At 45.0% G+C, this 14211-nt stretch overlaps 2 protein-coding genes and 1 pseudogene across 2 annotated transcripts in view; 2 read left to right on the top strand and 1 right to left on the bottom strand.

Annotated features, from left to right (window-relative positions):
• Positions 1 to 853: 853 nt before the first annotated feature.
• LOC135510090 (UPF0696 protein C11orf68 homolog) lies at positions 854 to 1527 on the bottom strand (annotated as a pseudogene).
• A 1241-nt stretch (positions 1528 to 2768) lies between these two features.
• On the top strand, positions 2769 to 9691 carry LOC135510694 (dr1-associated corepressor-like). Its single transcript, XM_064931814.1, has 7 exons — positions 2769 to 3158; positions 6763 to 6835; positions 7145 to 7238; positions 7387 to 7509; positions 7635 to 7725; positions 7875 to 7963; positions 8165 to 9691. Exons 1-7 carry the CDS (start codon positions 3117 to 3119, stop codon positions 8334 to 8336), a joined length of 684 nt encoding a protein of 227 aa, XP_064787886.1. The 5' UTR covers positions 2769 to 3116; the 3' UTR covers positions 8337 to 9691.
• A 1536-nt stretch (positions 9692 to 11227) lies between these two features.
• Positions 11228 to 14211, top strand: part of LOC135510696 (mitogen-activated protein kinase kinase kinase 11-like) — a 31885-nt gene continuing 28901 nt past the window's right edge. The window contains 1 exon segment of the mRNA XM_064931823.1: positions 11228 to 13144. Coding sequence (XP_064787895.1) covers positions 12391 to 13144 — 754 coding nt within the window. The 5' untranslated portion in view covers positions 11228 to 12390.

Below are 14211 nucleotides of genomic sequence, written 5' to 3' on the forward strand. Positions count from 1 at the left end.
ATTGCAGTTATCCCTCAAAATGAGAAAGATGCTGTCCTGAGTGATTGTGATAGCTATGGGTCAGATATGGACTATGGACAGGCCATTTGCCAGCCAGGCTGTTGAATGCATATGCGGAACCTATGCAAACAGATCATGACAGGAACAACGTTATCAGTGATGTTTATGTTCAGTGGGAATGAATCACACGACTGCTATACAGTTGTTAGTGAATGTTGCACTAAAATGTCACAATGACAATGTTACAATGAATATTGCACTATAGTTCAAGTTCAACTGTTACAATAAAGTTACAATATTAATGTTTCAGTACATGTTGCACTAAAGTAACAATGTTGAAATACATTGATGGTTGTTGTCTTTTTGTCTTTGCTCTCAGTATTCATATCGTGTTGTATAAGGGTTTTTGATGTGTAAAATAGTCACACTAGAATGTGACGAGGCATTCTAGTGGCAATGCTGGGGACAGCCAGTGACAGAGTTTTAAATGTGTTAATGACTGGGTTGGGATTTATAAGAACTTTGATAACTACATATGAGAAATATGTTAATTCAGTATACGTAACGTTATCCCACCGGTCACAATTGTGACCGACCATAAAACACACCTTTTCACCTAAAAATAAATGATTGATTACCTCAGGGTTACTAATGACACTTGATTTGGATATTTTCATATCTGGGAAAAATGTGGGATCAAATGGGTTAATATAGACCACATGGAAAATTCAATACATCTGATTTTTAATATTGTTTTTTAAAATTAAAATAAATGGAATCGAACTACGCACAGGCAAAATCCTAGAGGAAAACCTGGTTCAGTCTGCTTTCCAACAGACACTGGGAGACAAATTCACCTTTCAGCAGGACAATAACCTAAAACACATGCCCAGACAAACACTGGAGCTGCTAACCAAGACACGATGCCCAGGTAGGTGTAAACATCCTGCTTGAAAGACAGCTGGCACTTGACCCCCGTGGCCCGGCTGCGTCCAGCCTCATTACCTCGTTTTTTTGTCCATGAAGTCCTTATTATAGGAACAGATGACGTACTTGCTGTCAAGACTTGGGGGTCACACGGGCTCACCTTGGTCAGGGAGATCTTCCCTTCCACAGCTGCTCTGGCCACACAGGCATGGTCCACCTTGAAGCCTGAGTCCAGGTGCATCAGTCCCTTCCCGGTGAGCACCCTGTGGTTCAGTGCCAGTTCCTTCACAATCTGGAAGGTGACATGTCTCCCGCTGTCCAACAGGCTCTCCTGTAGTCCAGTGATGTCCCCAGTGGCAGGACAGTGGTCCAGGCCCAACACAGAAATCCACCCCATAGGGCCCTTACCGCCCTCCTCGTCCCCGAAGCGGCCCACCTGGGATGGCTTGTTGGTCTCCAGCCAGCCGTCAAACTCAACTCTGGGTGTTTTGCGGGAGTCGAATACGATCCAGGGATCCATGGCTCTCGGCGGAGAGTGGCTCTTTGTTCTCCACCTCTGTCCCCTCCCGTGACATCTTCCTCCATCTGAACCTCCTCCATGGTGGAATCTCAACAAGGGGTTCCTGGGGTGGGTTCTCAGCAATGGTCAAAACGGATGCACAATTTCCTTGTCGATAAGCACAAAGTTAGTTTGAGTGGGAAACGTTTTAAAACCCTGTTCACAAGAACTGCCTTGCAGTCAGTCATTCTCCAGCATGCATGCAAGGAGTTCCTGCAACCAAAGTTAGAAGCTGTTATGCCCTAGCTTTTTTTGCCAGCCAGCTAGCTCGACGTTGGCATGAAAATTATGTCATTTAGAACTTGCGTGGTATTTATATTGTACACTGAACAAAAATATAAACGCAACGTGCAACAATTTCAAAGATTTGACTGAGTTACAGTTCATATAAGGAAATCAGTCAATTGAAATAAATAAATGAGGCCGTAATCTAGGCCCCCATGTGTGGGCCTGGGAGGGCACAGGCCTACCACTTGAGAGCCAGGCCGACCCACTGTTAAGCCAGGCCCAGCCAATCAGAATGAGTTTTTCCCCACTAAAGGAATTTATTACAGACAGAAATACTCCTCAGCACCGCCTCAGACTATCCTGCAGGTGAAGAAGCCGGGCTGGCGTGGTTAGACTTGGTCTGCGGTTGTGAGGTCGGTTAGACGTACTGCCAAATTCTTTAAAAACGACATTGGATGGCGGCTTATTGTAGAGAAATTAACATTAAATTATTTGAAAACAGATCTGGTGGATATTCCTGCAGTCAGCATTCCAACTACATGCTACCTCAACTTGAGACATCTGTGGCATTGTGTTCTTTGACAAAACTGCACATTTTAGAGTGGCCGTTTATTGCCCCCAGCACAAGGTCCACCTGTGTAATGATTATGCCGTTTGTGCACAACATTTGAGAGAAATAAACTATCCCTTACAAATAAAAGACAGTAACTTGTGTGCAGTAACTGCAGTCGACTGTGTTATTTTGAACGCAGCATTTGTAGCATCCTGCAGTTATACTGCATTCTAACTAGTTACCCTACAGTGTAATGCAGTTATACTACAATGAAAAATGGGACCAACAATTTACATGTTGCGTTTATATTTTTGTTCATTATACATGCATGAACATAGAACAACTTATAATTGCTATAATAATGAAATGTTTTCCTTTGCCGAGATGTTTTATATGCCAGCTAACAAGTCTAGGGGGTAGCTGGCCGCCTAGCAATGTTTCTGCTCAAGCCTCCATCATGATTTAAATGTCGCTCGCAAAACTTTATTGAAACACCCCGTATGCAAAATAGCTTAGCTTAGCTATAGTAGCTTGGCTAACGTTATCTAGTAGAAAACGAGCAAAGTAAAAGTTGGGTGATGGGCTTTTAACTGTTTGTCACGTTGAGCCTGCAATGTTGGATTTTATCTCAACGCGACAGTACTTTGATAATGCAACGATCTGTGTTTGTTTGTTATTTCACACCAGAGTGCAGGCTCGAAGAAATCGACGGAACGTGAGACCCTGCGGAACATCTCGAGAAGGCTACGTGCTAGGCTAGCTAGCTACCTACCCATTTGGGTGCGGGTTGGAGGGACATATAATAACAAAATATTGAAGCTTGTTTTAAGTTAAACAGTTTATAAAATAATGCCCAGCAAAAAGAAGAAATACAATGCGAGATTCCCTCCGGTAAGTAGTTAAGCTTTGCTTGCTAAGCTGATAGCTAATTAGCTAACTAACTTACTGATCTAAATCTGTGGAATGCTAGCTAGCTTGCTAACTTTAGATCAACAGTGCACCCATTAATATGATTTGTTCTAGGTATGTTGCTAGTTAGCAGACAAGAAGATAATGCTAGTTAGTTGGATAACTTTGTAGTTAACAATGCTCTAGCTATCTAACTAATGGTAACGTTAGGTACCTAAGCTAGCCAGCCAGCCACTTGGGAGGGTGGCTATTAAAAAAGCATTGCTAGCTTAGTTTGTTCATTGTTATTAAGTTTGCCAGCTGTACTAACTGATAGACGAAATTTAGTTATTGACCTAAACAAGTATTAGTTAGAATAGGCCTGCTAGGGGTTTGTATCATTCAGAATAAGTGAGACATGATCGGGAAAATTGGAGGATGTGGCAAGCGGTGTAAATGCTTGCCAGATACTAGCATAAGTTGTCAACAAACCAGTCCGCCTAGGAATGTCATGATACACTACATGACCAAAAGTATGTGGACACCTGCTCGTCAGCCATCAAATTCCAAAATAATGGTCATTAATATGTAGTTGGTCCCCCATCCACTTTTCTGCCATAACAGCCTCCACTCTTCTTGGAAGGCTTTCCGCTAGATGTTGTAATATTGCTGTGCGGACTTGCTTCCATTCAGCCACGAGGATTAGTGAGGTTGGGCGATTAGGCCTGGCTCGCAGTCGGCGTTCCAATTCATCCCAAAGATGTTCAATGGGGTTGAGGTCAGGCCTCTGCAGGCCAGTCAAGTTCTTCCACACCGATCAACAAACCATTTTTGTATGGACTTCGCTTTGTGCACGGGTGCATTGTCATGCTGAAACAGTTGCCACAAAGTTGGAAGCACAGAATTGTCTAGAATGTCATTGTATGCTGTAGCGCTAAGATATCTCGTCACTGGAACTAAGGCTGCGTAGTCCGAACCATGAAAAACAGCCCCAGACCATTATTCCTCCTCTAATAAAACTTTACAGTTAGCACTATGTATTGGGGCAGGTAACGTTCTCCTGGCGTCCTCCAAACCCAGATTTGTCCGTCGGACTGCAAGATGTTGAAGCGTGATTCATCACTCCAGAGAACGTGTTTCCACTGCTCCAGAGTCCAATGGCGGCGAGCTTTACACCACCAGCCAACTCTTAGCATTGCGCATGGTGATCTTAGGCTTGTCTGCAGTTGCTTTGCCATGGAAACTCATTTCATGAAGCTCCCGACTAACACTTCTTGTGCTGATGTTGCTTCCAGAGGCCATTTGGAACTCTGTAGTGCCAATTTTTACCCGCTAGAGCACTCAATGGCTCTTTCTGTGAGATTGTGTGGCCTACCACTTCGCGGCTGAGCCGTTGTTGCTCCTAGACGTTTTCAATTCACAATAACCACACTTACAGTTGACTGGAGCAACTCTAGCAGGCCAGAAATTTGATACGTGGATTTGTTGGAAAGGTGGCTGAAATAGCCAAATCCATTAATTAGAAGGGATGTCCACATACTTTTACGTACACTGCTCAAAAAATAAAGGGAACACTAAAATAAAACATCCTAGATCTGAATGAATGAAATATTCTTATTAAATACTTTTTTCTTTACATAGTTGAATGTGCTGACAACAAAATCACACAAATTATCAATGGAAATCAAATTTATCAACCCATGGAGGTCTGGATTTGGAGTCACACTCAAAATCAAAGTGGAAAACCACACTACAGGCTGATCCTACTTTGATGTAATGTCCTTAAAACAAGTCAAAATGAGGCTCAGTAGTGTGTGTGTGGCCTCCACGTGATAGTATAACCTCCCTACAACGCCTGGGCATGCTCCTGATGAGGTGGCGGATGGTCTCCTGAGGGATCTCCTCCCAGACCTGGACTAAAGCATCCGCCAACTCCTGGACAGTCTGTGGTGCAACGTGGCGTTGGTGGATGGAGCGAGACATGATGTCCCAGATGTGCTCAATTGGATTCAGGTCTGGGGAACGGGCGGGCCAGTCCATAGCATCAATGCCTTCCTCTTGCAGGAACTGCTGACACACTCCAGCCACATGAGGTCTAGCATTGTCTTGCAGTAGGAGGAACCCAGGGCCAACCACACCAGCATATGGTCTCACAAGGGGTCTGAGGATCTCATCTCGGTACCTAATGGCAGACAGGCTACCTCTGGCGAGCACATGGAGGGCTGTGCGGCCCCCAAAGAAATGCCACCCCACACCATGACTGACCCACCGCCAAACCGGTCATGCTGGAGGATGTTGCTGGCAGCAAAACGTTCTCCATGGCGTCTCCAGACGACTGTCACGTCTGTCACGTGCTCAGTGTGATCCTGCTGTGAAGAGCACAGGGCGCCAGTGGCGAATTTGCCAATCTTGGTGTTCTCTGGCAAATGCCAAACGTCCTGCACGGTGTAGGGCTGTAAGCACAACCCCCACCTGTGGACGTCGGACCCTCATGGAGTCTGTTTTCTGACCGTTTGAGCAGACACATGCACATTTGTGGCCTGCTGGAGGTCATTTTGCAGGGCTCTGGCAGTGCTCCTCCTTGCACAAAGGCGGAGGTAGCGGTCCTGCTGCTGGGTTGTTGCCCTCCTACAACCTCTTCCACGTCTCCTGATGTACTGGCCTGTCTCCTGGTAGCGCCTCCATGCTCTGGACACTACACTGACAGACACAGCAAACCTTCTTGCCACAGCTCGCATTGATGTTCCATCCTGGATGAGCTGCACTACCTGAGCCACTTGTGTGGGTTGTAGACTCCGTCTCATGCTACCACTAGAGTGAAAGCACCACCAGCATTCAAAAGTGACCAAAACATCAGCCAGGAAGCATAGGAACTGAGAAGTGGTCTGTGGTCACCACCTGCAGAACCACTCCTTTATTGGGGGTGTCTTGCTAATTGCCTATAATTTCCACCTGTTGTCTATTCCATTTGCACAACAACATGTGAAATTTATTGTCAATCAGTGTTGCTTCCTAAGTGGACAGTTTGATTTCACAGAAGTGTGATTGACTTGGAGTTACATTGTGTTGTTTAAGTGTTCCCTTTATTTTTTTGAGCAGTGTATATATAATGTACCTGCTGCCGCTACTGTCAAATTTTGCTGAGCGAGGTAGCTAGATGTCTTTATTGTTGACCACCTCCCTGACTTCACGTGTGAGATGAGCCAAAACAGACGGGGCAGAAGCCAAGAAGGTGCACGGTGGTCTCTATTTGGTAGGACAAAAGGTAGCAACAGCTTCAAAATAAATAGGCCTATGGATTATATAATCGTCACCATAACAAACAACTATCTCCCAGTGCGGGTGTGTGATCTTTAGCTACCTATCGAGGTCATCACTTCTACGCAGTACCTAAATCCTCAGATGCAAACGGATGGGAATGGACCTAGTTGAAAGATATTTTGGGCATTTCTGTTGTTAGCCTAGTTTATTTGTTATCTAAATATGGTCAATGTGCTGGGCATGTGTGGTTGGTTGATCAATTAGTAACTCGGCAATTATGCAGATACTCTAATGGTAGTAATCTTCAATGCACTCTCTCACTGACCTCTTCCCATTTTGATTACAGGCCAGGATTAAGAAGATTATGCAGACTGATGAAGAGATAGGCAAAGTAGCTGCCGCCGTTCCTGTCATCATATGTATCCGTTCTTCTCACCTGAACGCTTCATCTGTATTTCATTGCAAGTTCACATTAACTGTATTTCAAAATGTGTATTTTTTTTGCCAATGACAATATGGAGATCATAAGGTTAATTGTTTGTTGTGCAGTTTGAATGAAAAGTCATATGACTCACTGTTTTGACTTTTGAGGGGTCGTGTGCCTGGTAAGAGTCTAGCAATCGCTCTTGAGTCGTTGCGAAATGTCTAACTGTTCAGTTATTGAAGCCCAAATAAACCACTTTGGTCCTGTGTGGCTAGTGTCTACCTCCCCTTAACTCAACCACCAGCACGAGCTCTGGAGCTGTTCCTGGAGTCTCTCCTGACGAAAACCTGTCAAGTCACCCAGTCCCGGAACGCAAAAACAATGACGACATCACACTTGTAAGTCATGTATTCAGTTATCGGTGTTGGTCATAAAAGTTCAGTAGGGTTACAAATTGTAACGTTCAGCGTTCTTGTCTTTCGGTGCTTTTTTTGAAGCGATGGGGACGGTGTTGTCATTTTAAACAGTGTGTGTGTGTCTTGGTAGAAAACAGTGCATTGAGCTGGAGCAGCAGTTTGACTTCCTGAAGGACCTGGTAGCGGCAGTGCCTGACATGCAGGGCGAGGGAGAGGACAACCACGCAGAGGGAGGGGAAAAGGTTGCACGCAGGTAACGGACCCTGAACGATACTAACTGTTGACTTGGATAGGATATTACTGATGGTCTACTAAAGCTTTGTGTGTCGGTGAATGTGTGAATTATGCAATCTTGACTTTGTACTTGGTGTCCTCCAGAGGTCGAAAGCCAGGGTCAGGCCGCAAGAACGGAGGGGTTGGCTGCAAGGGCAAGGACAAGAAGCTATCAGGCACAGAGTCAGAGCAAGAGGTGGGTGTTGGCCTTAAAACAGTAACATTTTATAGAGGGCAATGTTAGTTAGTTTGGCTTGGTGGCCAATTGAAGTTATCAGGTGTAATTAGGGGTGGTGAGGATGTGAGGATAGAGGTTTATTTAGCTTTTCGTTGCCATGGGAACAGGATGACTCTGAGGACAGCGAGACAGACGAGGATGAGGAAGACGGGTCTCAGTCAAGCACAAACCTGCAGCCACAATCCCGATTCCACAGGTAATGGACATGGACAGGCGCGCACACACAGTTAACCACCACGCAACTGTACTCTTTGCTAATGTGCTTTCCTGGGTCGTATTTGGGCATTAACTTTCCATTTCACACAGTTTCAAAATATTTTCTTAACTGAACATGACCCTTTTGTGTGTGGGTACTATTACTAAATGTGTTGTCCCCCTCTTCTGCCCTGTGCCACAGCCCAGACACCATGCCACCCCAGTACCTCCACATGGGCACCGCACAAGGGGGCCTGGCCATGCCCCTGGGCTCCTTTGCCCCCCACCCCTCGCTGATGGGCACCGCACCCCCGCCTCCGCCCTCTATCCCGCACAAAGATGAAGACGATGATGATGAAGACTATGACTCTTAGCTCCCCCTCGCTCTTTTTACCTTTAATTTTCTCTTAAGTTCTTCTCTTCTGTGGCTGCATTGAGAAAGAGGTGAGTCTGGGCAGATGCTCACATGCGGCCCATTAAGGAAAAGCCTCCAACAACTAGCAGTAAGGTGTGTAGACATGACAGCCGGCACCACTGAAGACGAGTAATCGGTTGTATATTGTGTTTAATTATTTGTTATTTTATTGTGGAGGAAAAAAAATGAACCAGGTTGTTTTATAAAGACAGGTGGTTGTTCTATTTGGACTAAAAATGTCAGTTGATGTTCTGAAAGGCCCCCAGCCCAAGTACTGGTTTGATTAAGTCCCCCATTGTAGTTTGCACTTTGGTTATTCTCTCATCTCTGTTTTCTGCATACGTCATTGGTGTTCAACAGACATATCACTCCAGCTCCATGTCTACTTCTTCAACGTCTGCTCTGGTTCAGTTGAGATGAACCAACTGTAGTGCCTGTGCAGCCTACGTAGCCTCATAGAATACTGTACACACAGACACCTTCTCGAGATGAAGTCAGAGCAGCGGTCGGTCATATTTTGAAAGGGATCAGCACTTTCCTATAGCAAAGGGAGATGAGATGATTGTCTGTGAGGATTCTGAATTTGGCAGAGCGGTTAGATCTTGGTCTTGCTTTCGGAGTTGGCCGTTATTGCACATGGCTATTCCAATTGTTAGGGTGTGGGTAAGGAGATGTGTTTTACTCTAGGTTATGAATTCTTCTCAATGTGACTTGAGTTGAGGATTTTCCCCTTTTTTAATGCAACTTTTTATGACGATAATTGATCCTCCTTAAGACCTTGGCCGTTAGCTTACGTCAACCATATTCACATGTCATTATGCTAATGATTACAACTCCAATTGGTTGTTTTTGTTGATTTGAAATATGAGTGACAAGTCACTGCTTTTGAGGTAAAATATGTTGTGTTGTACCCCCCCCCCCCCCCCCCCCAAACTATCTCCTTCTTGAAGACAGATATTTCTGTGCTGGCTATTCTTATCTGAAATGTACTGTGATGCTCCTCCTGGACCATAACTTTGTTTTTAAAGTTGTTAAACCGCTCACCTTTTCTTCTCGCCTATAATTTGTTTTCAAAAATATATCGTACCCCCCCACTTGGAATAAAATTCTCCTTTGTATTGTATTTTTTTTCTTCTCTCTTTTTAGATTGTTTAAATGTACACATTGAAATGCAGAGAAGGATAGGGCTCCCGTTTCAGTGTCTCTTGATATGAAATGTTTAAAGGTGGGCCGTTGAACTTGACGCTGTATGTAAAATTTTAACATTATTTTATTTTGTATGGGTGAAATAAAGTTCAGATTTCAATAAAACACTGCCCAACTAGTTTTCTTTTTCTTTTACATTAAACGGCATGAGATATTTTACCAAGCGTATCTGTGATATTACAAGCCACAATGCCATACGCTATTTGTTGTTGAGTCCATTGAAACTGGCAATGAACTTCATTCCATTGGCACCTAAGCGAAACATTGCACAAGGCTTCACCTTACGACTACACAGGAGAGTAACACATTGTTTGAGTTCAACCCAAACCCATCCTACATTCTCTGGACTTCCCATTCCCATCTGGAAAATCTGTACATTACTCTCTAAGCCGCCTTCATGTCTCCTCCAAATACTTCCTGTCTCAGACTCCAGGTATAGACTCCAGGTATAGAATAGAAATGGCCGACCATGCATTAGTACTCCTACGTATATCCTGTGTATAAACGTTTAACAATGGATGTTTGTCACCACAGCTGATGTGATGTGTTTTCCCCTGTCAAGGCCATGTTGTTATCAACAGAGTCGGCAAGGTGATTGAAGTGCAAGCCAGCACAGGTCTGTTCTGTGGGAGAGATTCCCATGGATGGAAGATTTGATTCGATTAGAAACACTGAACAAAGAAAATACTCTTTCTGAAAAGGCAGTTCATTTTTTTGTTCTCCGTGTGCACTGTGAACCCACACCCTTCCCTCCCTCCCTCCCTCTGAGTTTGGTTTCATATTGTAAATGTAACAGCAGGCTTGGCTCAGCGGCCAGGCCACAGAAAACAACTGCCTTCTTCCTGCACAAGTGATGAGTCAGCGCTGGGTAGCAGGGGGTGGGGGTGTTTTGGCCGGGGTTATGGGAGGGGATTTACTTTAGGGGCGGCGGAGCAACAAAGGCCTGCCATGGGGCAGGGGAGCAATCAAAGGCCTCAGAAGGAAGCACACTGTTTCCTCACAGCAATACAGGGCAAAGGTGCCCTAGGTGGCAAAGATTCAGGTTTCGTCTGTCTCAGACCCAAATAGCATGACATGTTTTATGTTTATTCAATAGATGCACCTCTTCAGAGAAACAGCTACACTAACGTGTTTTATGTACACTTTTGCATATTTCACCATGCATAATCAACCTCATTAGTATTGGAGACTATGTAACCTATTATAGGCCTTATTAACTGAATTATATTTATGCCCCGACATTTGCACGTTGGACCACTAACTTGCCAAATATGAGTGTATTTATTTCTCACACAGATATTCCAGTGAACCTCAAATATAGAAAACGGGAATTAGTCCGCATATTACTGCTGCCTCCACCAGAACGCAAGTTGGGTTGTTTCTGTCACCTGGGGCGTATTCATTCCGCTGATTATGTTGTAAAACATTTCTTCAATGTAAGCAAACGAAAAGAAATGGGGAGTGACCCAACTGCCCCGGGTGAGTGGAGATAATATTGAAGGACCAATGGAATGGTCAAAAATCTACTGACTCCACCCAGGGGCACCGGACCATGAAACACGAAATCGCCCAATGATTAAACCCCTGACGCTTTCTTTTCCTGCTGGGAAAAAAGTTACTAAACCACACCCTCTTCTCTGACTGTAGGCACAGACGTAGAGTGTTTCGAGAACGGAACGACGGCTAAAGGAAGTGGGGGACATGATAACAATAATGCATCTATCATGACGCTTTTTGGACATCGGTAATAACAACGAGCTTGTCGGAGCTTGGCACTAAAAGTATCGTTACGCACGACGGACAATACATGATTTGTTTCCGGTGTGCGGTTCTCTTTTTAAAAAAGTAGCCTCAGAAGCAGGATCGTGCAGTTCTTCCTGTTGCCAACTCGGTGGATATAAAGTTCTTATGGAATATACCGACTTGTACAATTGAGACATTGTATATCACCACCGGGCGAGACAGCAAATATGCATACAGTTGGGCAAACGGATGTGAGATTTGTTAACAGAACGCATAGAAGTTTCGTCCAGATACTGTTGGCCGTGCTGTGGGTTTAGGGCGAGTTGGTCAGCTTTGAAATTTGCGGTAAAGCACGGGGTTCGCCTGACTGAACGCTCCTTTCCTGCTATTCTTCTCGTCTTTTCAGCGCTTCCTGCTTATGACGGCCACGGCACTTAATGGCTAAAAATACAGACAGCTCTAAATGGACAACTAAATGGAGTTGAGCTCTTTTGTTGAGGTTATTATTGTCCAATGTTCTGGATATTTTACAACCACCTGATGCTAATTTTAGTGACTGATCCATCCAGTTCTCTGCACAGTCTTGGTTTTGTTATAATGGAATAAGTTCCCCCTTATTTCAAATTCCAATCTCAGCACATACTCATTGGTTAATATGTGACTGTGTGGTATAATAATAGAGTAATTAAGTGAGCTATGTGCTCAAACCACACATTGAAACACCACATAAGTTAAGTATCAACTTGCTTTATGGAGACAATTCTGCCATTTTACAAATTGGAACACTTTGGCAGAACTGGTCACATCCATGGCCTTTGTTTGATCGTTGCCAGCTCCAATGGAAACATAAGCAGTCCATGTCGAGTCGTGTGAGAGGCGCTTTTTATCCTGTTATCTTTGAACACTGTTGTGTTCCTGTTGGCCAGGCCTTTGAACGCATTTCACGGGTCCCTGATGAACCAACTAGACACAGAGGAACGGGAGAGTGGCGCAATAAAGTACTCTATTGTGCTTTATTTTGGAAAATCTAACCCGGTGTCTGAGCATTTGCTCACTGTGGCTCCATGGAGCCGCTGAAGACCATTTTTACTCGCGGCTCACTGTCGAACTGGAAAGGTTTGGATCAATCGCAAAAAGGGAACTTCACCAATACTGTGTGGACGGCATTATTTGACTATGAGGCGTCCGGTAAAGACGAGCTCACCCTCCACAAAGGAGACCTGGTGGAAGTCCTGTCGCTGGACTCTGAGATATCCGGCGACGAGGGCTGGTGGGCGGGCAAGGTCAACAACAAAGTGGGCATCTTTCCCTCAAACTACGTGTCCTTCAAGCCCCCTTCGTATGGGAAACTGCAGGGCACTGGGGTCGGGGAGCTTGGGCCAGCCGTGGTGGGGGAGTTCGAACCAGAGGCTGTGGATTTCAGGGAGCTGAGCCTCGAGGAAGTCATTGGGGTCGGAGGCTTCGGCAAGGTGTATCGCGGTACGTGGAGAGGTGGGCTGGTGGCCGTGAAGGCGGCCCGCCAGGACCCGGACGAGGACATCAGTGTGACGGCCCAGAACGTGCGTCAGGAGGCCCGGCTGTTTGCCATGCTCACTCACCCCAACATCATCGCCCTCAAAGGGGTTTGCTTACGGGAACCCAACTTGTGCCTCATCATGGAGTACGCATCCGGTGGCGCACTGAGCCGAGCATTGGCAGGGCGGCGCATCCCGCCGCACGTCCTGGTGAACTGGGCGGTGCAGATCGCCAGGGGCATGCTCTACCTGCACACGGAGGCCATTGTTCCTGTCATCCACCGTGACCTTAAGTCTAACAACAGTAAGTCCCTGCACTAGGCCTGTCTATGTCCAGAGCTTTTTTTTATTTTTTTTACACGATGCACAGTGGTTAGAACATTGTTATAGACAACACCTATTGAGACCCAGAAGGTCATATTCAGGTGATATAGTGGCATTTCCTTAGCTCCTTGACAAACTATCAAGTTCAGTTTCACCTGGACACTTGGCTCTGAGTGAAATGCTGGTATACTACCTATTTGCTGGGGATCTTGGCCTGCAGGGCAGGGGATTGTCAGGACATGTGCACTGCAGGCTATGGTATATGTTGTATCGCCACAAGATACACCACACGGTTTGCCTTTGACAAAGCTCAACCACCCCCCCCCCAACTACAATATAGCTCACAATTTACAAGTACAAACATCCCACCTTTTAGACAAATGTAATTTTACACCCACACACTAATGCCACACACACACACACACACACACACACACACACACACATCACAACTTCTGCTACCAGACTCTTATTATACTGCTCAATTTATACACTTGTCCCCCAATACACGTGCAAATATAGGCCTACATATTGTGCCTTCCTGTTTTATACTTGCTCGAATGTATTATTCTATTCTACTGACATTTTACTTTAGGTTCATATTATAATTTCTTATTGTTTCATTGTCGAGAAGGAACCTGAACGTAAGCGTTTCGTTGGACGATTTATACCATACTTATCCCATACATGTGACTCATTGAAAGTTTCAACTTGATTGTGAAAGTCTAGTGAGAATTTCTCGATAACGAGACCAGCTGCTTCGCGAGCAAAAGGTCAAGAATTCTAGTGGATGCATTTCAAGTCCGTCACAATTCACCCTTTGGACTTGTGGGAATAACAGTGATATAGGTGTTTTGGACTCTGGCCACGTAGACCTATACCATGGACCTTATACCACATCAAATAGATGTAGTGAAGGTGATAAAGAGAGAATTCAACTCTCTCAATCCATAACAAACGGTTGTTGGAACTGTCAGGCTGAGTGTGTCTAAGTGACATTGATAGTCAAAACACAAGGCCACCTGAATTCACACACCGAGGCAAAAC

The sequence above is a fragment of the Oncorhynchus masou genome, chromosome 23 (assembly GCF_036934945.1).
Source record: "Oncorhynchus masou masou isolate Uvic2021 chromosome 23, UVic_Omas_1.1, whole genome shotgun sequence".
In the NCBI taxonomy this organism is placed as follows: domain Eukaryota; kingdom Metazoa; phylum Chordata; class Actinopteri; order Salmoniformes; family Salmonidae; genus Oncorhynchus; species Oncorhynchus masou.